Source organism: Gobius niger, assembly GCF_951799975.1.
Source record: "Gobius niger genome assembly, chromosome: 14".
Classification (NCBI taxonomy): Eukaryota; Metazoa; Chordata; class Actinopteri; order Gobiiformes; family Gobiidae; genus Gobius; species Gobius niger.
In genome coordinates, this window is record NC_136865.1 from 3,311,382 (window position 1) to 3,333,900 (window position 22,519).

The window sequence follows — 22,519 nt, forward strand, 5'->3', positions numbered from 1 at the left end:
ATCTTTTACTTACGTGTCCTCAATCTTTTACTTACGTGTCCTCAATCTTTTACTTACGTGTCCTCAATCTTTTACTTACGTGTCCTTAATCTTTTACTTACGTGTCCTCAATCTTTTACTTACTGTTCCAAATCTTTTACTTACGTGTCCTCAATCTTTTACTTACTGTTCCAAATCTTTTACTTACGTGTTCTCAATCTTTTACTTACGTGTTCTCAATCTTTTACTTACGTGTTCTCAATCTTTTACTTACGTGTCCTCAATCTTTTACTTACGTGTTCTCAAGAGAGCCGCCTTCGCTTCTGCCTCTGACGTGGGAGATGGAGAAGTGATCCCTCCCTCTCATCCTGGTGGCGGAGGATTTAAGCTGGTCCCTGAAGGGAGGCCAGCGTCAGACACTCTTCCTTGGCCCCCGGAGATCGTGTTGCAGCATTGCTCTCGACCATCTGAAAGACTTTCTGAACTTTGAGCTTTAAGAAACTATCTAAGGCTTCGAACCCTTAGTAAAGCCCTTGCAGCCAGTAGTCTATAATCATTAGTCGATAACCGTCTGCTTCAACCTTCCAATTTCATGCCGGTGTCCAGTAGAACTTCTACCACTTGCATGTTTTGGGTCCTGCGGTTGTAAGCAGGTTATCAATAAGGCTTTTGAATCTCCATAAACTGGCTTGCGTCTGTCCAATAAAAAAAGGTCACATTCTGTATTGCTTGTTAATACTTTAAGACAAAATCTTCAACTCTTGGTGAGTCTCTTCACCGCATTTGCATTTATCTACTTTTAGTTTATTTTTAGCACTGTTTAAGTACTGTCTAGTAATAACTGTTTAGAAGCTCTGGTTTTATCCCTGCTACTGTTAAGAAACTTAGTACTGAGTACTGTTTAGAGGCTTTGGTTTTATCTGTTTGGCAGTGTTGGTTTTATTCTAAGCTTTGTTTGGTTTTCAAACTGGTGTGGTAGAATCAAGAGTGAGCACTCCAAAGTGTAAAATTGTGTGAGGATATTGAACAGGTCCTGGCATTGGGTCTCCAGGTTTATAGACAGGCTAAGTTCCTGTCCCATCACGGTGTACTGAATATGGGGAGAGGTTGGTAAGGGGGATATAGGGCAGGAGACGATTCCGAGGTAGGGAACCACACGTTGAACCCAGCCATAGTGGAGCGCCGGGGTCCCGGGGAGCAGGGGCCGTGGGGACTTCAGGGGTGATTGGGCGGGCGCGTCGCCAAGAACAGAAGCTCAGCACAGAGCATCATCTCACAGGTCAGCGGTCACCTCGTTCATCAGTTACTTTTTGTTTTGTATCCTTTTTATCACATTCTTACTACTCTTTAATCCCTTTTTATAGTCACATTTTTGTTGCTCTTGTTGTTCATGAACACACACGGGACTCATGCATGTAAACACGCACATGTCGGATTGTAGCAGTGAGCTAATTCCTTTCCATCGTCCACCACTCATACGCTCAAACACACTGCCACTTATCCTGGCCTATTGTACATGTTTTTAGTGGTAGGGGAGACTGGAGTGCTCAGAGGAATCCTACGCAGACACGGGGAGAACATGCAAACTCCACAGAAAAGCCCCGTCCAGGTGGGAACCAAGCCAGGGACCTTCTTGCTTTGAGAAAACACGGTTCGGCACAAATACGATATGATTTTGAAATAAGACAACTAAGACCAAATGTTCAGAGCGAGCAACACATCCAGGTTCTAGAGTCTGAAAACAGCAAAGAAAAGAAGAGCAGAAACATTTCCAAAAAAATATTTATTAACAACGATAAAAAAAACTTATCTTTACACATTATACAGTTATTTAAAATATTTATAAAATCTTAATCAATTTCTTTCATCCAACAAGGTCAACCAGAGACCTGAACCGAGAGAAATAGAGAGATCAGTCCCAGTTCAGCCCCAGTTCAGCCCCAGTTCAGCCCCAGTTCAGCCCCAGTTCAGCCCCAGTTCAGCCCCAGTTCAGCCCCAGTTCAGCCCCAGTTCAGCCGTTCACCCCTTGCTGCGTTCTGATTGGCTCTCCTCTCCTCTCGGCTCTCAGTTGATTGGCTCGTAGGCCGTTGGGGCGGCCGCAGACAGTTTTCGGACGCACACCCAGACTCCGCCCACGAGCAGCAGCAGCAGCGGCGTCCCGAGTCCCACCGCCAAAATGGACCACACCAGGGCCGAGAACGAGTCCAGCGGGGGGTCTCCCACGCCGACCAGCAGGGTCCTGAGGGAGACCGGAGATCGGGTTTAGACCAGAGGGGTAATTCTACAAAGCTAGTTAGTTCAAAGTTAACTAGTTTCGGTGTTCTACAAAGATGGATACGTTTTTGGCACGGTAGCTCTCAATGGAAACACGCCCTCAAAACCTGCTCTGGACCAGGTTTAGATCTCAGCCAAGAAAAGAAAACCACTCTGACCAATCAGATCGTTTCTATTTTTAAGTTAATATTACCTCTTGCAACGTTTAAAGGGTTGAATACTATAGACGACTGACCAGCTGAGGTAGTTGGTGGACCCGTAGAAGGGCTCTCCGCTCAGACCGAAGCTGATGTTGATGCCCGATGTCGGGGTGTCGTTGCCGTAGAAACCAAAGATCAACTTGGACGCGTTTGCGGCAGAGACCGGGTCCTGTTGCCGCGGAGGCCGGTATCGGACGGGCGTGGCCACCTCCAGGGTCGCGGCGGGTTTTCGGTACGCCACGGGTTTCCACTGAACGAACCCGGGAGAGGGGCCAGGCGCAGGGGCCAGGACAGAGGAGTTGGACAGCCACTGGGACACCTGAGACAGAGGGCATAATCGTCCCGAGTTACTTTTTTAGATAGTGGTTTATATTTATTTATTTATGCATGCTTCAAGGTGAGATGATTTATATGTTACAGGACCATACTGGCGCTCACAACTTCAGGTTAGCGGAATTAGCATAGCCACATCGAGCATGTTAAAAGCACCTAAAACATCATGTAAGGTTTTGATAGTACTTAAAGACTGGTCCAGGAGGAGTGCAATAGTCAGTTTTGCTTCAACATAAGATGCAGAAGACTGATGTAACCACCTGGATGACTGAGAAAACCACCTGGATGACTGAGAATCTACACAGAAACACCAGAGACTTTAGTTACGCAGGTTATGTTACCGTGAAGATGGAGGGCGTGAACTCGTCGTCGATGGAGCGAACAGTTCGGACCGTCTCCAGCGGAGCCCCGCCCACCGCCGTCAGCTCCAATAGAAAGCGCGAGTGGGCGGACCGCGGGGTCAAACCATCCAGCCAGAACGCAAGCTGGGCGGAGTCAGGATTGTGCAGGAGGCGGGGCCACAGCTCACTCCGTCCCCAGCTCTCGAAGACGGACAGCTGCCGTTCAAAAGCAGAGAAGCGTGAAGAATACACATTACTGAAGGAACAACGGAGCGGGAAAACTGGACAAACACTGCCTTTGGATGGAGTTTATGAACTTATTCAGAAGTGCCAAGGTGAAAACTAGAGGAAAGAAGCAGCTAAAAGATGAACTATGAAAGTGAGATATTTGTGGATGTTTTGCTGAGCTGGTCTTAGGTTGTGCTAACAGAGGCTTCGTCGCCATCGTCAGCCGGGTCGCTTTATCCGTTAGCAGTATATGAGGCCTCACTACACTGAAGGCACACAGATCCCCTCGCGTTACCCATGTGTCCCTCCTGCAGTAGTGGACCCTATAAACCGGGATGGCACCTTCAGGACAGTCAAGGCATTGCTGCAATAACACCTCCTAGTGGCTAGGTGCGAATTCAGTGAAACCCCCAGTGCAAAGTTGAATCCTATACACAAGTTAAAAACAACTTTAAAGCCTGGAATATTGTCGTTTCTGAAGGTGGGTGAAGTTGATGAAAACAGTAACGCGGAACTCTTATCCAACTTCTTTTTTCAGTAACGAGTTCTAACGGGTTACAATTTCAAGAGAAAGTTGTGCTGCTTGTGAACATGCTCTCCAATGTTAGCAACAACAAAATAAAAGTGTACTGTGGTGCAAGTAGACTCTGATTGAAAAAGCCCAGTTTCACTCAGATGCTCCTATTAGATGTCTGTATGTTTAACCTCTTAACTCCCGCCTGAACCGAGAGGATCTTTTTCCTCACGTCAGATTTTTTTTCCCCAGCATTTTTTGTCACATTTTTGTCATTTTTTTTGTCATTTTTTGTCACATTTGTGTCACATTTTTGTCATTTTTTTGTCCTTTTTTGTCACATTTTTATCATTTTTTTGGTCATTTTTTGTAATTTTTTGTAATTTATCACATTTGTCATTTTTTGTCACATTTGTCATTTTTTTGTCCATTGTCACATTTGTCACATTTTTAGTCACATTTTTATCATTTTTTTTTGTCATTTTGTGTCACTTTTGTCATTTTTTCGTCAATTTTTTTATCACATTTTTGTAATTTTTTTGTCCATTTTTTTGATATTTTTTTGTCCATTTATTATCACATTTTTGACATTTTTTTGTTACATTTTTGTCATTTTTTCGTCCATTTTTTATCAAATTTTTGTGTTTTTTTTGGTCACATTTTGTCACGTTTTTGTCATTTTTTTGTCATTTTTTGTCAATTTCTTGTGACATTTGCCACTTTTTCATCAATTTTTCGTCACTTTTTGTCAATGTTTTCTCGCTTTTTTGTCACATTTCCATCATTGTTTTCGTCTCTGTTTTGTTGCTATTTTCACAGCTTTTTTCCAGAAGCTTTTGGATTGGGGTAAAGCCAAACTGGAGAAAATGTGCTCGGTTCAGGGGGGGTAAGGTTAAGGGCTTAATTTCTTGTTGAGCTTTTTTGCACCACTGATTTTAGTCAACCCGTGTGATTGCGATCGGTGAACCAGTCAGAGGCAGTGGGAGATTACCTGGACACAGATGGTCCCGTTGGAGTCCCTGTAGACCCCACAGAGCAGCGCCGACAGAGTGGACAGGTTGAACTGGGACCAGGTCACGTCCTGGAGCTCGTACGGAGGGAACAGGTCTGAACCGGGGTCCGCAGGGTCAGCTGTGTCGTTCCCGTCATTGTACTCCCACACCTGAGAGAGAGAGAAAGTCAAGTCCTTAAACGCATCGGTCCCATCAAAACAAACATGGCGGCTTACAGCTGATGAGCTAGTTAAAAAGACAAAGACGACTGAGAAACTGCACCATCTTCTGCCCAACGCACCAAACTGTTACACTTGAGATTGGGAAGTCTTCTCCATTTAAAGGGACTATAAGGAGTTTAAAAATGTTAAAATTAAGTATTTTCCTCCCCCTACATGTTCCAGCCATGTCCTAATGTGTAGAATGAGCTCAGACCTGTTCACCACAACTGCCTCTAAAATCCTGTACGGTCACTCAAAAATGTGTCACTTCGGCCCGAATTGCCGTCATGCACGAGCTTAATATAGAAGGTGCAGTTACACATATGGCCTGAGGTGGCAGTGGTGAGTATAAAATGGCGAACTTGCTTCCAGCCCCTTTAAGGGAAGCAGATCTTTATGACTATCTTACACAATCTGAAACAGCTGAGACTAAATGTCCAGTAGTTTCACTTCCTGATTTTCTAGCAAACACACTTCCCACACACTTTTGATCAGAGAACATTGTAAACATGGTTGGCTCTAGAAAAAGGTGATTTCGGTACCCCCTTTAATTCTTCTATTTGAAAATGTTTTGGAGCGGGTACTTACTCTACTGAGGACCAGCGAGTCACTGTACACCACGCTGCCCTCGGGCACCACAGTCACGCTGCCACTGGAGTTCCGGCTCAAGAAGTCGTCCCAATCCACCTGAAAACGACATCCGGGTTATTCACGGCAGTCCCACATTCAGCCCCGACTCGGTCATCGCTTCAGTGCCGGCTCTGGACCTTGACTGTGGCCTCGGTGCTGTTGCTGTGGATCAGCAGCAGCGTGGGCGCCCCCTGGCTGCAGAAGAGGATGTGCAGCGAGTCGTTGGGTCCCACAGCGCGCACATACAGCAAGTCTCCACCGGGGGGGTCAGGATGGCCGGGGTTCAGGCTGATGGATATCTGAAGGAGCATCAGAAACATTAGCGCCGAGGACTCACAATATAGCGCCCCTTTTTATCACGTAACTTTATTTAAATAGGGAACACGTGGAAGAGCTTGGTAGCTTCTATCGTGAGCTTTTTTGGAGCTATATGACATGTGGGAGAGGCTGCGTATGTGCTCCGTTTGCCTGACAGAGCGCATGGACAAAGACCAGACGGGGATATATTAACTCGACTAAGGTTAGGTAAGAACATATCAGTATGTAAAAACGGTGGCCTATTCCTTTAGCTCATCAGAGCCCCTGGAAGAGGAGATTTTGATGTTTTTTAAAGAGCAGGTCATTATCTGCAAATATTCAGATCAAGTTTGACTCAAATGCGTTTGAAGCTTTAGTGACGGTAATTGACTTCAAATCATAACGCCCAAGAAGCCACTTCCTGTTCCGATCCAGCACGCCAAAATAAAGGCAAACATCTTGTCTAGTTGATTAGTTCAGCAGGTACTTATAACATTACAAGAATATATTTAAATACACACATTTTAAGTGTTTTGTCTGTTGATAGTTAGGCAGAAAGAAAGTTGAACTAATGAACGGCTGAGCTAATGAATAAGATGGTGCTTTTATTTCATCCTCACATTTTTGAAGATCTTCTCATCATTGCTCAGAGTGTACCTGTGCTAAGCATTGATCAGTTTTATACCAGTGAAGGTGCTATACTGCCAAAAGTATTCAGTCACCTGCTTTGACTCACACACACACTGAAGAATCCCATTCTTAATCCATAGGATTAACAGGATGTGGGTCCACCCTTCGCAGTTATTACAGCCACAGAGTTTCAGAGTGTGTTTACAATACGGACTCATTGATTTGGTCCATTTATGCAGAAGCACATGTGAACAGGGCTGGATACTGTAACGGGGCCAGTTTGGTATTGGAAAAAAGTTCTGTTCTACTGATATCGAAAAAATTAGCAGAAAAAAAAAGGGCACATTTCCATTGCTCTTATGTTATGTTTTTGTCACGTTTTCATTGCTCTTTTGTAGCGTTTTGGCACATTTTCTTCTAGTGTGGGAGAACGGGCAATGTGACCATTATATTTTCAAGCTCCTCCCATTCCACACTTTCCAGGTAGGAGAAGTTGGTGCTGCTGCTGCGGTAAGTATGTTTTTTCCCCACAAAAATATAGGTTTATCGCATGTAAAAGTACATTTTCTTGCTGAGAACGTTATCAAAACTGCTTCAGGTAGAAAAACTGATGATGAACTTCTAACATGTAAACCCATGTGCTGGATGCCAGTTAAAGATTAGCCTGAATCGCTGGAGATGTTGTTCTTTCTAAAATGGCGGCTCTGGGGTAACGTGAGACAGTAATCCAGGTGGGTCTGGCTCTTCTAGCTGGTTCTGATGGATCATGTTCTGGGGCCCAGACTGTGTACGAGCTGGTTTTGATCGCCCCAGACACCAGCTGTTCTGACCCCCACACTGTGAATGTTAATTAATACATTTGAGTCACACTATGTTGTATTTTAATTACTTTTAAAGTAGCCCACTGTGGATCACTTTCAAACATTAAAACAAAATGCTTATTTGACCAATCCCCATGATTCTGTGACTAGTTTGTGAATGTGTTTGTCAGTCGAGCTTTTACTGTTACAACATGTGTCATGATGGTGTTTCTAAAGCGGTTCACTTTACCCTGTTGATTAAAGTAAGTTAAGGTAAAGTGAGTCACATGACCACTTTTTTAAAGAATAATCACATTTTCATTGCCCTTTGCCCTGAAGACATGCTGATCATTTCCAGAGCTGGAAACATCCTGAATTAATGGGAAATGTGTTCTTTTTACTGATATATCATTTTAGCTGAGCTCGAGGGGAACAAATGTAAACACTGTAACACATTACCCCGCATTACCCCGCTCTGCCCTCATGTGACTGATCAAGCCACAAAACTGTCACCAAAACATGTGAAAAAAAAAAAAAAAAAAGGATGAAAACGTGACAAATCATAACGACATAATGACTTCTGTCGGTCTTAGCGTTACAGATTTGGGTAAAGAAGCTGAACGGGAGAAAAACGCGCTCGGTCCAGGGGGGGGTCAGGGGTTAAACAGGAACAGAAAATAAACAGCTCAGGAATAATCAAAGTGTCACAAAGAAACAGCAAACCCGGGGCCACACGCGACCCAGCCCGGGTCAAAGGTCAGCACACGGAGGGGTTCACTCACGTTCCGGTGCCTCGTCCCGGTCCCGGTCCCGGTCCCGGAGGTAAGGGTCAGAGGGACGCAGACCAGCAGCAGCAGCGCGTGCACCCAGCTCTCCGCCATTTCCGTTACCGACAACATCACATGACCCGGCTTTAAGTCAGCTGTCCGCGGTCACGTGACTCTGAAAACAGGCCCAGCTGGTTCCTCCTGATCGAATCAGAAAAGGAGCGCGCGTGGTTTCTGTCCGGGCTGAAGATACGGGAGAACCCAACATTTACAACATTTACATAGAGACGCTGATCAAGGCCCGATACCTGATTTGATATATTCAGTACTTCTTATGAAACTGCACTTATTACAGTAGTTTTGTCACTCGGCACTTTTTACTCCTAACAATGAATATTTACTCTACTAAAAAAAAGTTACTTCTGAGTAAAGCTTTATATCAACCGAAAATATATGTGATTTGTGTCATGCTCCTTTCCTCCTGAAATATAGGCTAACTCATCTTTTGAAATGGTATTTTCTTTGGAAATATTCGTTTTTTCCACATTATTATTATAGTTTTGGTTCTCATTATTCATTCATTCATTCATTCATTCATTATTCACACTCGAACAGTTAGTCGGCACTCACAGCAGGGGCGGACTGGGCCTGAAAAACTAGCAACTAAATTAGCGTAATTGTGTCACTTCCACAAATGCACATTTTAACCTCTGACCCCCCGCCTTAACAATAACAGGTGCATTTTCCCCAGTTCGGCCTTTTATTATTATTTTTTTGATTGGCATCATCAGCAAAAAGAGCGGGAAAGGTGGTCGTAGAAACAGAAGCAAAATCATTAATATAAATAATAAATAATAGCGGTCCCAAAATTGAACCTTGTGGTACACCATACTCCACAGAATTCCTTTTAGATTCATGTTTTTTTTTATACTGGGCTTTACCCAAATCTAAAAGCTTCTCGACTGGAGAGCAACAATGTAACGCCTCATTTGAAAGCTAAGACCTACAAAAGTGATGGAAACTTTTCGTCACGTCGCCACATTTTTGTTGTGTTTTTCTCACGTTTTTGTAGTTTTTTCCCCCGTGTTTTTCTCATGTTTTTGTTGACTTTTCATCCTCTTTTTCTCGCTATTTTGATGCTTTTCGTTTTAGCTTTTAGATTTGGGTAAAGCTCGGTTGAGGCGGGACTGGTGGCCCTTCTGTGCTCTTCCAGAATGGACATAAGGCCAGTCCGCCCCTGACTCACAGTACTCAACATTTTGTGCATTAAGCAGTGAACCTCTTAAACCCCGCCTTAACCCAGTGCATTTTCTCCAGTTCAGCTTTACCTAAATCTACAAAACCCGTTTAAACGGATCATTTCCTCACATTGGCGTCAGTTTTAAAGTTTTTTTCATTGCTTTTTTAATGCATTGTTGTCACTTTTCATTGCGTTTCATCAGGTTTTTGTCGCTCTTTTGTTGCTATTTTGACACTTTTTCAAGTTCTTAGATTTAGGTAATGCAGAGCTGGATAAATTGTGCTCGGTTCAGGTGGAGGTTAAGAGGTTAAGTAAAAGTGCAGATACAGGACCAAAAATGTACTTCAGTAAAAGTATGTATTGTAAAATGTATTTTATAAGTAAAAAGTAGAAGTATTTAAGAAACAAATGTGCAGGATTTTTTTTTTAAACAATTTGATTCAAACCAGGTCAAAACGAGTAATCCACTAACTCAGGTCTAAACCCAGACTTAACTAGGTCTAAACCAGATCTAAACGAGGTCTAAAGGAGTTATCCACTAGACCAAGTCAAAACTGGGACTAAACCAGTTCATCATAGGTCACTTTGAAAACAAAATTCTTTTACTTTTAACCCAATTTAGAAAAGTAGTGGAGTAGAAACAGATACAGGCTGTAAAATGTAGTTAAGTATTAATGAAGTACCCATCATTTGTACTTTTGACTTTACTTCCCACCACTGGCAGTTTCCTCAAAACAGTTGCTTAAATGTAGGATACATTATGTAGCCATACTGTACTTGTACACACGAGCCAGTGTAGCTATGTTGTAGGAAAACAGCTCCCTCTTGTGGCGGGTGCCGTTGACACAGTGTAGCATCTGATCTGATCAGTTCACTCACAGAAAAGTCAGTGAAGATCTGCAGATTCAGGCTGAGGCGACACCTAACATGATGAGAACACATCACCAGCTTCTGTCAAATGGAGATTAGAGCTCAAAGTTGCATTGAAGAGGCAAAGGCTTTGTTTCCATTAGAGTTTTTCCTTTCAGTGTTAATGCCCTGCTATTGTGGATTCTTATGTAAAAATGTAATGAACATTCATTTTAAAGTTACTTACTGACACAAAAGGACGCAGTGTTCGAAAGCTTTATTGATTGAACAGGATTGAACAGGTACAAACTCCACATTAAAGTCACATGGAAACAGTTTCACCCTGGGCCCCTCTGCTGACAGCGCCGCGTCTCTCACTCGGCCCCAGGTCCTCCGGTCTGCTCATCTTTGTCCTTTTTCTTGTGTCCGGAGACAATGTCGTCGATTCTGAGCAACAAGATGGCCGTCTGAAAAACAGAAATGTGTGAGTGTCTCCAGCGGCAGATGGAGATGAACATGAGCGTTCACTGTTACAGACTTCGAAGGAGCGCGACTTAAGAGCCTTTAACCTTTAACAAATACAACCAAGCTTGGAAAGTTTTAGTTAAACAACTTGTGTGTATCAAGCACAATTTAAATGTATATGTTGTTGTTTTTCCAAGTAGAAGCAGTTATGCTTTGATTCGTTTTTGTAAAATATTAATTCAAAGAAACTACTTCCTGTTTATCGGCCGGTTTGATACTGATTTTCCCGCTTTGCTCATTGTAATAACTCATCACAAGGCAATATGTTTGACCTGCTTTCCAAACGAGAAATGCATGTTTTTTTCTATCGTAGAAGGAAGTTCAGACATTTTAGCTCAACATTAACCTGCCCTTCTCACGGAATATGAATGCTAACGCAGATTAGCTTTTGGCTGATTTGTTTTTCAGATTAGGCTTTCTATTTGCCTGAATGTGTGTTTATCCTCATGTAGTCAATACATAGCAGCTCCTCATTTATCGTTCCAGGGTGTACATACCCAAATAATGAAGCATCCTTTAAGCATAAGTAACTCTCTCTACATTGACTTCCAATAGGTTTGAGATCTGTGAAGGTGGTGTCTGACCATCTTCATTAAATGAATGAATTCAGGCCGCCACCAAGCCAACGTTCACTTAAGTGATGGTGAGATGAGAGTCGCAACTGTGTTGTACAGACACTTCAAGATGATTCATTTGCTTTACTGCCCCCTCATGTGGACAAACAAATCTAATATATGCAATGTCAACTGTGACCCCTGCCTCGCCTGGACATGTGCCGATTACTCGACACAGAACGTAACATCACTACCACTTACCTCCACTGCAGTCTTGTAGGTCTGAGCCTTGACAGCCAGCGGCTCGCAGATCCCTAAACTCGTCATGTCACAGATGGCGCCTGTTTCTCCGTTCACGCCCCACGAGACCCCGCCCTCCGCCGCGTGCTTTGCCTGAAACATACAGAGGTCAGCCACACAGACAGGACAGAGGGAGCCATCTGGGCAGAGCGTGGTCTCACCCTCAGTGACGTCAGCACTCTGATGGTGGAGGCTCCGCAGTTCTGGATGAGTGTGCGGGGGATGACCTCGAGTGCCTGCCCCACGGCGCGGTATGGCCACGCCTCCACGCCCTTCAGCGTCTTGGAGTTCTCCGCCAAACGTTTGGACACCGCCATCTCCACGGCGCCCCCCCCAGGCAGCAGAGCAGGATCCAGGACCACGTTACGGCACACCTGCATGGCGTCCTGAAGGTTACGCTCCACTTCCTGCAGACACACTGGTTATTAGTCTCTGTGAGGAGGTTTTACTGGAGACACGTCCTGGAGGCACTCACGGCGAGGATCTCCTTGCTGGCCCCTCTCAGGAGGATGGTACAGGCTTTGGGGTCCTTGCATTCTGTGATGAAGGTGAAGTATTCGTCTCCGATCTTCTTGACCTCGAACAGCCCTGCTCCCAAACCCATGTCGTCCTCACGCAGCTCGTCTGTGCGGCTCACGATCCGCGCCCCACACGCCCTGAAACACATGCAGTCAAACTTAAACGTAGTTCACCACAATCTGACCATTAGCCATCGTGGAATTTATGTAGCTACAAGCAGTTCCGTTGGGTGTTTAAGGACATGATTACAGCAGTTTTCTGTTGTAAATTCAGTATGAAGCAGAATTATGGGCATTCTCACCGTGCGATGCGGTTGTTGTCGGTCTTCCGGACGCGGCGGATGGCGGTGATGTTTGCCTTCACCAGATAGTGCTGGGCCAGGTCTGAAACAACACACATCTTTAGGTCACTTGGATATCAGCTGATTAGTGACACGTCAGAGCAGTCGGATGATTATCTGATGAAGGCGGCAGGAGCACATCGAAACATGCCAAGATAAATGCCAACATGATTAAAAAGCTAATAAGTAACAGTCCCTGGTCCAGATGCTGGACAGTGGGTCAGTCCTTGTGCAGTACCTGAGATCCCCTTCTCAGTGAACAGCAGGTCTGGCTTCAGTCTGATGATGTCTTCACAGATCTGCTGAATGTACTCTTCCTCCATCTGCAGGATTCGTGCAAAGTCCTCCTCCTTGGACATCTCGATATCAGTCTGAAACACAACTAATGCTTATCAGGCAAAACTCATACACTTGATTAGAAAGCACACTGTCCAAAACTAGGGATGCACTGATCCCACTCTTGAATATCAGAGCTGATACAGGCTCCCTCTCCTTGTTCTCCAGAGAACAGTCAGTGTGTGGTGGATCGGGATGGGTAACGAAACCCGGTCTCATAATGGCCCCGGGGCCATGTGTGCAGCTCCAGCCTTATTGGTCTTCACAAAAAGTGAAACATAAAAACTTCGTATTGACCAAACAGACGGGTCCCTTGCACTTTTATTCATTCACAAATACCCCAAATAAAGGAGTTTCGGGTGGAGTCTATTTTAACACAAAAGGCTCACACGGCGGTGTGTACGTGCACGGCCTCCCACGTGCACGTCAGCGCGAGCCGGTGTCGACCATAGACTGACCCACTGGACACAAGCTGAGAGGCAGAAAACAGGCTGTGGCTCCAGTCTAGGTCATTATTTTACTGCACAGTTTTCATTTGGACTCAGTCCTCAGAGCAACAGGCAAATCTAAGAGCCTGGTAATACTTGAGTTACTAAATAATGAAAAAAAAGTCAGTTAGTTAATTTATTTTCTTCGGTCATTATAAACATTTAAATCACATGTCACATGTTTTCCAAAGATCTTAGACATTATACAATAAGAAACCACATACATTAAGAATTTAATCTAAATGATAAAGTAAGTATTTTAACTCCCATATATTGAGTGTATGCACAAATCGGAAATAAATTAGGTCCAATGGTAGAGCAATAAAAGTAAATATACAGTACCTACATATGCCATGGATTAATGCCTATAGTAAGAGAGATAAGAGTATTGTTAAAGTACCGGATCGATAAGGAGTATCGATGACTCCTTAACTCCCCCTCCCTCGTGGATCACACTCACCTGACTCTCGCCCTTCTTGTACTCCAGTGAACAGTCCAGCAGAACGATGCGTGGGTTCTTGATGTTGCGTTTCATTCGTGGGTGAGTCACGTCTTTGTTGATCATGACCCCGCGGAGCACACACGAGTCCTCGATGATTCCGCCTGGAACCTGCAAACAAACTGCGTTAACCTCTCCCCAAGACACATCCTCTCCGCCCAGTTCAATCCCCTCTGGTTTCGCTCGTACCTTCTCCACCTTGGCGTACTTCTTGATGTCAATCTCCTTACGGCCGTTCTCCTCCAGCTCCACAGTCTTGACAGCGTCCAGGGCAATGGCACAGGCCAGCTCAGACCAGCGGCTCAGCGCTTTGGTGTTTATGGCCGAGTGGATGATCTGGAGCATCATGGAGCGGTCTGACGTGTCCACGGGAACACTGGGAAAATGTACTGGGTTAGACATGGATTTGCAGAAGACAGAAATCCTTCACCTCTCAGGGCATGTTTAGCAGAGTTCTAAACTACAGGGCTAGAGGGTTCTTGATTTGGCTTCAGAAGACAACAGATCGAAACAACTGTACCTGATCTCTTTGAGAGCGTCCAGCATGTCGTCCAGAGCCCTCCTGTACGCTCCGATGATCACTGTGGGGTGCATCTGCTGTTCCAGGAACTGCTCAGCCACAGACAGCATCTCTCCAGCTGCAACGCCACAGACAAACACTTGTGCTCAGTAATAGTACTGCAAAAGAATGACTCAAAAAACACTTCTCCAGCAGAAAATGACACAAAGTTAATGTACACATCAACAAAACTATGCTAAACAATGTGAGTGATGCCATCTGTCCAGCCTAAATAATGGTAACTGAAATACTACCAGTTCTAGCACAAGTCAGAGACCAAATCAGTTCACGGACAAACTAACAGCTGGACAATATATAAGGACATACACATTAGAGAATAAGAAACAGTCCTGTCTGGAACAGTTGGAGATGTGCGTTTAATTTCAATTGAAGTGATTTTCAGATACGAGTTCAATAATTGACATCCATGTTCAGTTCCATTATTCACTGGCCTTTCAGTCGTGTGACCTTAGTGAGTGTGAGACCGCTGGCTAGTGTACTTCATATCAATCTATGCATGGAGTTAGTGACTAGGGATGTACCAATCCGATATTCAGTATCGGTAGCCGATCAGGCTTTTTTAGAGTATCGGATTGGATCGGATTTGATGACTGAACGGGTCCGATACAAGACGGCCGTGAATCTGCGGTCCTGAATCTGCAGGTTTACCGCACCACCGCGCTTCGAGGGTTTATCAAAGCACAGCGGTAAACCTGCAGATGGAGCCGCTGCAGATCCAGGACCGCAGATTCACGGCCTTCATGCTATCGCTAAGCGAGGACACTGAATTGATTTATTTGATTTGATTTATTCTTATTATTGTGTCTTTCACATAAGTGCTCAGCTCTCGTGGGCTTACAAGACACATTTCAAAACAGAATTAAAACACATGCTTCTGAAAAACTTTCTAATCATGTCATCAAATTTTTTCCCATCTTTTTTTGGGGGGTATTCAACTCATTTTGTAACTTTTTTTGTAATGTTTTTGAATCAATTTTGGTCATTTTTTGTAATTTTTTGTCAAATTTTTTGTCACATCATCATTGTTTTCGTCTCAGTTTTGTTGCTATTTTCACAGCTTTTTTCCAGAAGCTTTTGGATTGGGGTAAAGCCAAACTGGAGAAAATGTGCTCGGTTCAGGTGGGAGTTAAGGGGTTAAAATTCAGCCAAAACGTCTTCCATGTTTATGAAAAAAATACAACTGGTAAAACTGGTAATATCCATAGGCAATAATATATTATGATATACAGTATATTATCTAAAAATCTAATACTACAAAAAGACTGTATCGGATCGGTATCGGCCAGATGAAGTGTCAAAAATATCGGATCGGGAGCTCAAAAAAGCGGATCAGTGCATCCCTATTAGTGACAGCACGTAAAAAGCACAGGGCCTGACCTTGAGAACACTTGTGGACATTAGCTACAGCTGCTGAGCTACAGGTTGCACAAATCTCTCCAAGAACGCCCTGAACCACACTCCAAACATCTAGCCTTGGAAACAACATTGACAGAAGTAAGAAATATGCAGTTATTTTCATTTTTCTGCAGAGGGTTCATAGATGTGAGCTGCACATGTGTTTAAACAAAACCTCATGTTGGTTTGTTTACCAGCACATACAAAGAGGAGAGGCCAACTTCAAACATCATCTTTGGTCTTTTTGCGTGACTGAGCGCACGCACAAAGACCAGACAGGTACACATCAACTCGTCTAAGCTCATGTAAGAACATATCAGTGTGGAAAAACTGTGGCCTGTTCCTTTATTATAGAAACTGCAGTTACACGTAAGACCTGAGGTGGCAGTAGCGAGTAAATAATGACCACTTCCATCTAGTCCCTTTTAATAGATTTAGCCAGAATAATGATAGTTTTATCGTTGGGATGTTGACATAGGGCTGTGCACTGAGAGAACTAAAAATCACACTCAAAAGAACAGCAGCATCACATCATTCTTTGGATCCTCATGGACATAAAATACACTATTTTAAATCTATCCAAAACCTTTAAGAATCGAAAGCTTACACAAACATTTTTCTATATTTTCAACTATTTCACATTTTCTTTCATGTTGAATATCTGCACAATAGTCAGTAGTTAGCACAGAGCTGATGAGCTTTTTTTGTGCTTTTAAACTTTGAATATTTAAAATGTTCAAAACGTCAATAGAATGGGATTAAAAGTTTGAAAGTAGAATGTGATTTCAATCATGACAAATAATTTCAGTTTCTGAGCAGCCATCTCGTCTTTTTGATTTTTTTTTTGTCAGTAGGTGAAGTAGTAAACCTTGAGCAAGGTCATAGCACTATGGTCTGCCCCCGCCTCCCATCCCTTTACACTGTCACCCACGCCCCTCACTCCCCTCCACACCATTGACCACACTCTGCTCTGATTGCATTCAATGAGATACGGAAATCTCATTAATCTTGTGTGAAACACACATTTATCAGCATAAATAAGATGTGTAACAGAGTAAACATCCTGAGACTTATTTGCTAAACTGCAACTTTCATTTAGAACTAAGACTACAGTGCAGAGCTTCTTTTTCCTGCAACCCTAGAACGCCCCTCACTGCCTCCTGGTGCTTGCCATTTAATCATGAGGGGAAAAAAAGCTGAAAGCTCCCTGTAGATCCTGGATTATTAAACAAACGGACATTTCATGAGGATTTCAGCTGCATCAGAGCAGGTCGGTCAGATGTTTGTCACTCTGTGTTAGCCTCTAACTGTTGCTGCGTCTGCTGCTTCAAACATTTGCGATCCCTGCACGCGTTGGTTTACATGGTGAGGGGTGTGTTGGGGGGGGTGTCCTGTGAGGCGGGGGAGGTGTGGTGCTGATCTACTTTAGTGGTAAAAGTTAACTCGCTGTTTGCAAAGGCGGCGTATCCAGTGATGCGATGTGTGAATGCAGCCCTGTCAGTCCGACAAACGGAGTAGCTCTAATTACATGGTTCATTTGTCAGTTTTATGACACATGCTCTGAACATTATCGGCATTAAACTCTTACCCAGAATAATGACCGAGGTGGTCCCGTCTCCCACCTCCTCGTCCTGAGTTCTGCTGATCTCTATCATGGACTTGGCCGCCGGATGCTGCACCTGGATCTGTAACACAGAGCACAAGGTCATCAGATCAAGTCTCAGTCAGTCACTGTGTCCTAAAGACATTTCCCTCGCTACAGTGAGAGTTAAAGGTATAAACTTTCTCACATTTCTGCCAAAATTGGCCATAAAATGTGGTCTAATTTTCAACAAAATCACAAGAATGAGTAAAGTGTCTGCTTTAACTAAAACCACCTAGACAATTACATTTTATCATATTTTAATGGCCATAACATGTAAACACTCACAAGACAGCGTGGAATAAGAAAGTGAACTCTTGTATTCAATAGCCGGTTGACCTTCGGCAGCAATAACTTTAATCAGACGTTTCCTGTAGTTGCAGATTTCACACTCAACGATCAGGATGAATCTTGGACCATTCCTCTTTATAAAACTGTTGCAGGTCAGAGAGATTCCTGGGATGTCTGGTGCTAATGGTTTTCTTGAGGTCATGCTACAGAATCTCAATGGGGTTTAGGTCAGGACTTTGACTGGGCTATTCCAGAACACGCATTTTATTCTTCTAAAACCATTCTGCTGTGGATTTCACTTTTTTGGCAAAGCATGACGTACATCAGACAATGCTTCTCAACAAGAGACAATTCTTAACTAGAGCACGTTTCTCAGTGCACTGAGCAGCTTTAAGCCACACCTCAGTGATTGGACTTAAGGTTGGCTCACACCTGACTCTAAATGTCTGCATAAACTTGTCTATTTACTTCTTGGAGGATTCTTAGCCAGGAGGTTCACTTACTTATTCTTCCCTGTCTTGTGACTGATAAAATGTAATTGTTTGGGTGGTATTAGTTTAAGCAGACCCCGTTTACATATCCTTATGGTTTTGATAAAGACCAGACCACATTTTATGACCAATTTAGGCAGAAATGTGAGAAATTCCAAAGCATTCACATACTTTTCCCTCCCACTGTAACCGTGTTTTTCTAATACATAAAATCAACTTTACAAGCTTTACATCATATTATGTTATTCCCTCATTAAAAACACAACTGGAGTGTTTGAGTACTGACGGCAGCCATTTTAAGTGTAGCTTTGCCTGAGTCCTCCTAGGAACGCCCCCATCTGCCCGCAGATGTAAACAGTCAGAGTCAAGGAGGATTAGCTTCATTTGTTGTGAACCGGAGCTACAGCTGCGTTGAGACTATTACAAAGTTACACATCAGTGTTTCTTTACCTCAAACCCCAGGATTAAAACCGGTGACAAGAAAACTTATGTTGGGATCTGCACTGGGAATGCGTTTGGGCCTTGATGATGCCCTGATAGCACTCCCTCCGAAGAAGGCTAATGCTACAGGCTAAAGCTCCGGTCATCATGTGAAGACGAGGACTATACACGAATGAAGTCAATAAAACCACCATCTACATAAAGAACCGTTTCCGATCCAGACGCAGGATCAAATCAAATCCTGCGAGGCCACTTTCTCATTATAAGCATTTTTTTAAAGACATTTACATAGCATATACTGTATATATACTGCATATTACTATGTATGCTAGGAAAATGTGAGATTGCAGGATAAATGGATCTAAACTAAACCTGATCTGAACAGTCATGGAACACGACTTTTGCGTAAAGTCTGAGAGGAGAACGACTTATTCGGAGCGTGAACTCCAAGACTCTTATCACACTAATACAAATGTAAATCGGAGCTTATTATTTGCAATGTTTAAGAAACAGTGGGTGAACAGGACAATATTCAGAAGTTTGCGCCGTAACTGACGTTTTTGAAGCCGCTCCACGCGCCGCCCGGTCCGTGTGCTCGTAACCTCGTACCTCCTGCACCGCGCCTTTCTCTCTCCTCTCTCTCCTTTCTCGGTCCTTCGTGAGAATAATCCGCGCCCTCATCTAGCTCCGATGTGAGAGCCATCTCGTCATTTTAAAACGGTTTAAGTTTCCATACGCAGCAAAGAAAAAACAAAACCACGCGCTGTTAAACTCTGCAGAGAGAGAGAGAGCGAGAGCTCCGCGTGTCAGAAATAGAGCAGCGCTGCGTCTTTACGTTAATAATTACGGCCAACACATCGTGGCTTCTGGCAGGTACTGACACTAGCGCGCATATTAGTTACATCCGTGATTTCATTTACAGTGCAATGCCTGCGGGCGGCACGGTAGCGCAGCGGTTAGCGCCTCCGCTTCACAGCTAGAAGGTCCCGGGTTCGACTCCCACCAGGACAGGGCCTTTCTGTGTGGAGTTTGCATGTTCTCCCCGTGTCTGCGTAGGTTTCCTCCGGGTACTCCGGTTTCCCCTACCACTAAAAACATGTGCAATAGGTGAATCCTCCAGCCAGGTGATTCTGACCATCAGCCTGGCTCTACATCATGGAGATGGGTCCCCGGGCGCGGCACTGCCGTCGACCACTGCTCCTTACGGGTTGCCCCAGCGGCATCGAAGGATGGGTTAAATGCAGAGGACGAATTTCCCTACGGGGACAATAAAGTATACAAACAAACAAACAAAAACAAACAAAGTTTGTAGGTTTACAAGGCCTACAGAAGACCAGTGCGTGTTTTTGACAGGAGGGGGCGTGGCATCACGATGGTGGCTCTCCATCGTGATTCATCCATCACACAACCCTATTAAGTGTCGCTCCTTTCCAACAGTAAAATTAAAATGCACCGAAAATCGATCGTAGATTCAATTGTGGAGACTAGAGAATGCATGCAGTAGTGTTGTGATGATGGCACCAACAGCATGCTGAAGGGGGAAAAGGGTCAGGGTTTCTTGAAGAGACAGAGGCCTATTTCAACACGTTCGGTACAGCCATTTTGAAAGAGTAAATGTATTCAAGGCAGTTATTTTAATTTACTGCATTTACAGACCAATAAAAGGTTGCATCATCATTGTAGTGTGCTATAGACTGGCACTATGATTGAAAAAAGCATAATACCCCCTCTTTAACTGTGACTGTGAAATCCCTTGTTTAGTGCAGTAGGAAACCAAATGTTATGACACCATCAGAGGGGACACTTACCTCTCGAAGGATGGCGTTGCCGTCGTTGGTCATGACGATGCCTCCGGTCGGGTCCAGCAGCATCTAAACAGAGGATCCGTTATAGCTACTAAATACTACTAAATATCTGTTGTTGTCATTACTAGAGTTGCACCGATTTCATTCTCCGGGTTCTAAGCCTGAATGAGCTACATCATATTATCTGAGATCTAGTAGCTGAAAGTTGTGTTTTTAAACTGGTGAGAGTCAAAAAAGGTATAGGTTCAGTATCGGATATTTGAAGCCAACACCCAATATCGTATTTTTTCCCAGTATCGGCTCCGATATCCAATACCAGTATCGGATCGTACATGCATAGTCTTCACAATATACTCCGTTATGGTTTGCAGGTGAATTTATAGCAGCTAAAAAAAAAAGATAGATAAATGATAATCCAACACCCAAAGGATCAGGGAAACTATTCAGTTTGGTTTACCTTCATCATGGCCCTGGGCCCGAGGCAGGTCCGGATCACATCTGCAATAGTCTGGAACACAGTAGAATTCAATCACTTACAGTCTGGGAAACTAAACAGTACTAAACCAGCTCAAATCAGACTAAACCTGGACAAACCTTGGCAGCATTGATGTTCCCGGTCTGGACTTTCCTCCCAGACTCTCTCTTTACGTTTTGATCTGAAACACAAAAATGCCACAGTAAAGGTTCAACTGAGGAAAACCATACGTCACAATGATATCAGCATCAGAGAATAAGAGGTCAGGAGACTAACCAGCATATGTACTCAAGTAAAAAGAATATTATTGATATAATATAATAATAATAATAATTATTATATATTCCAACTAATACTAATGAAAGATACAGTACACAAACTGTAAATCTACATATACAATCATATTGTATTTATTGTCATTAGTCAACGTCAATCCTTTGTAACATATTCACTCACAGAAGATGGGCGTTTCCATTAAATATTGTATTAAAATAAGTACTGACTACTCCAAAAAATACAGTTTCATCAATGTGAGTACTACCCACCTCTGCTGTGGGATATATACCAAGACAACTATTTCAATTTAACAAAACCAGACTGCCTTGGAACCAATATATCTTCTGACTGCATACGCAGTTCCTCGGTGAGAACAGCAGACTGACTTAGGGCGGAGTCGCAGCATCACTTGTCCACACGAACCGCAGTGAAATTGACAAATACATTATTTGTATTAACGTTTCTGTCAGACATGGTCATCTTTCCAGTTACTTTAGCCTCTGTAATAACCCTCTTTAATGACGCGATCCCTTACAATGGATTAATGCACAATAAACGCACAACAATGACAATTCAATTTGCGGAAAACAAGTAGTGAAAGCTAATGCTAAAATTACGTTGGCGATGGCGCTCATGGAAAATGTCTTTGCTGGAATCCAACTATAGACATATTGTTTAGTTTGTCAAACGCTGAGTAATGTGTTAGCATTAGCTTGAAACACGCCTTCGCCCAAGCTGTTAGCCGTTAGCCGCCGGTCCATTGTAAATGAATGGGGAGGCTAGCCGTGTTAGCCTTTAGCCCCCAGCCGCATTAGAGCCACATGTTCCGGTAGCTCTCAGACCTCTTCCCCGCGGTCTGTGAGCCCTAAACCACGCCGGACCCAGGCAACAAGCACTAGCGGTAATTTCGCACAAAGTAAACGGTACAATAAAGAGATAAAACGGGTGTTTTTACTCACTGAGAACTAAAACCTGCTGCCCATACATCTTGACACACAACAACGGGCTGGAAGCTTCGAGAGGAAGGGAAGAGGCAAGAACCAATCAGCGGCGAGACCGGGGTAGGACTGGAAGACCTGTCAGCAACAGGGCCAATCAGAGGCGAGAGTGGGATGACAGACAGGGCAATTGACCAATCAGATTAACAATGAGAGGCCGATGGCGATTCAGAGCTAGATTAGCCTTTTTTGGATGACACTTTTGTGTTTTCACATAATCTGGGGGACCAAAACCTGTGGGGAACCAAAACTGCCAAAACAAAAAATAA

The 22,519-nt window shown here is 43.7% G+C and overlaps 2 protein-coding genes across 2 annotated transcripts; both read right to left on the reverse strand.

Moving 5' to 3' along the window:
- Positions 1–1,971: 1,971 nt before the first annotated feature.
- On the reverse strand, positions 1,972–8,337 carry glmp (glycosylated lysosomal membrane protein). Its single transcript, XM_079570649.1, has 7 exons — positions 8,222–8,337; positions 5,850–6,011; positions 5,671–5,769; positions 4,861–5,031; positions 3,128–3,343; positions 2,489–2,772; positions 1,972–2,218 (listed from the first exon to the last, which is right to left on the reverse strand). The coding sequence occupies exons 1-7, from the start codon at positions 8,318–8,320 to the stop codon at positions 2,044–2,046; spliced, it is 1,206 nt and encodes a 401-aa protein (XP_079426775.1). The 5' UTR covers positions 8,321–8,337; the 3' UTR covers positions 1,972–2,043.
- A 2,219-nt stretch (positions 8,338–10,556) lies between these two features.
- Positions 10,557–22,312, reverse strand: cct3 (chaperonin containing TCP1, subunit 3 (gamma)). Its single transcript, XM_079571167.1, has 14 exons — positions 22,212–22,312; positions 21,096–21,157; positions 20,959–21,009; positions 20,505–20,567; positions 17,420–17,516; positions 14,377–14,494; positions 14,046–14,232; positions 13,818–13,967; positions 12,772–12,904; positions 12,495–12,576; positions 12,150–12,330; positions 11,836–12,081; positions 11,636–11,767; positions 10,557–10,762 (listed from the first exon to the last, which is right to left on the reverse strand). The coding sequence occupies exons 1-14, from the start codon at positions 22,237–22,239 to the stop codon at positions 10,670–10,672; spliced, it is 1,623 nt and encodes a 540-aa protein (XP_079427293.1). The 5' UTR covers positions 22,240–22,312; the 3' UTR covers positions 10,557–10,669.
- Between the last annotated feature and the right edge of the window lie 207 nt (positions 22,313–22,519).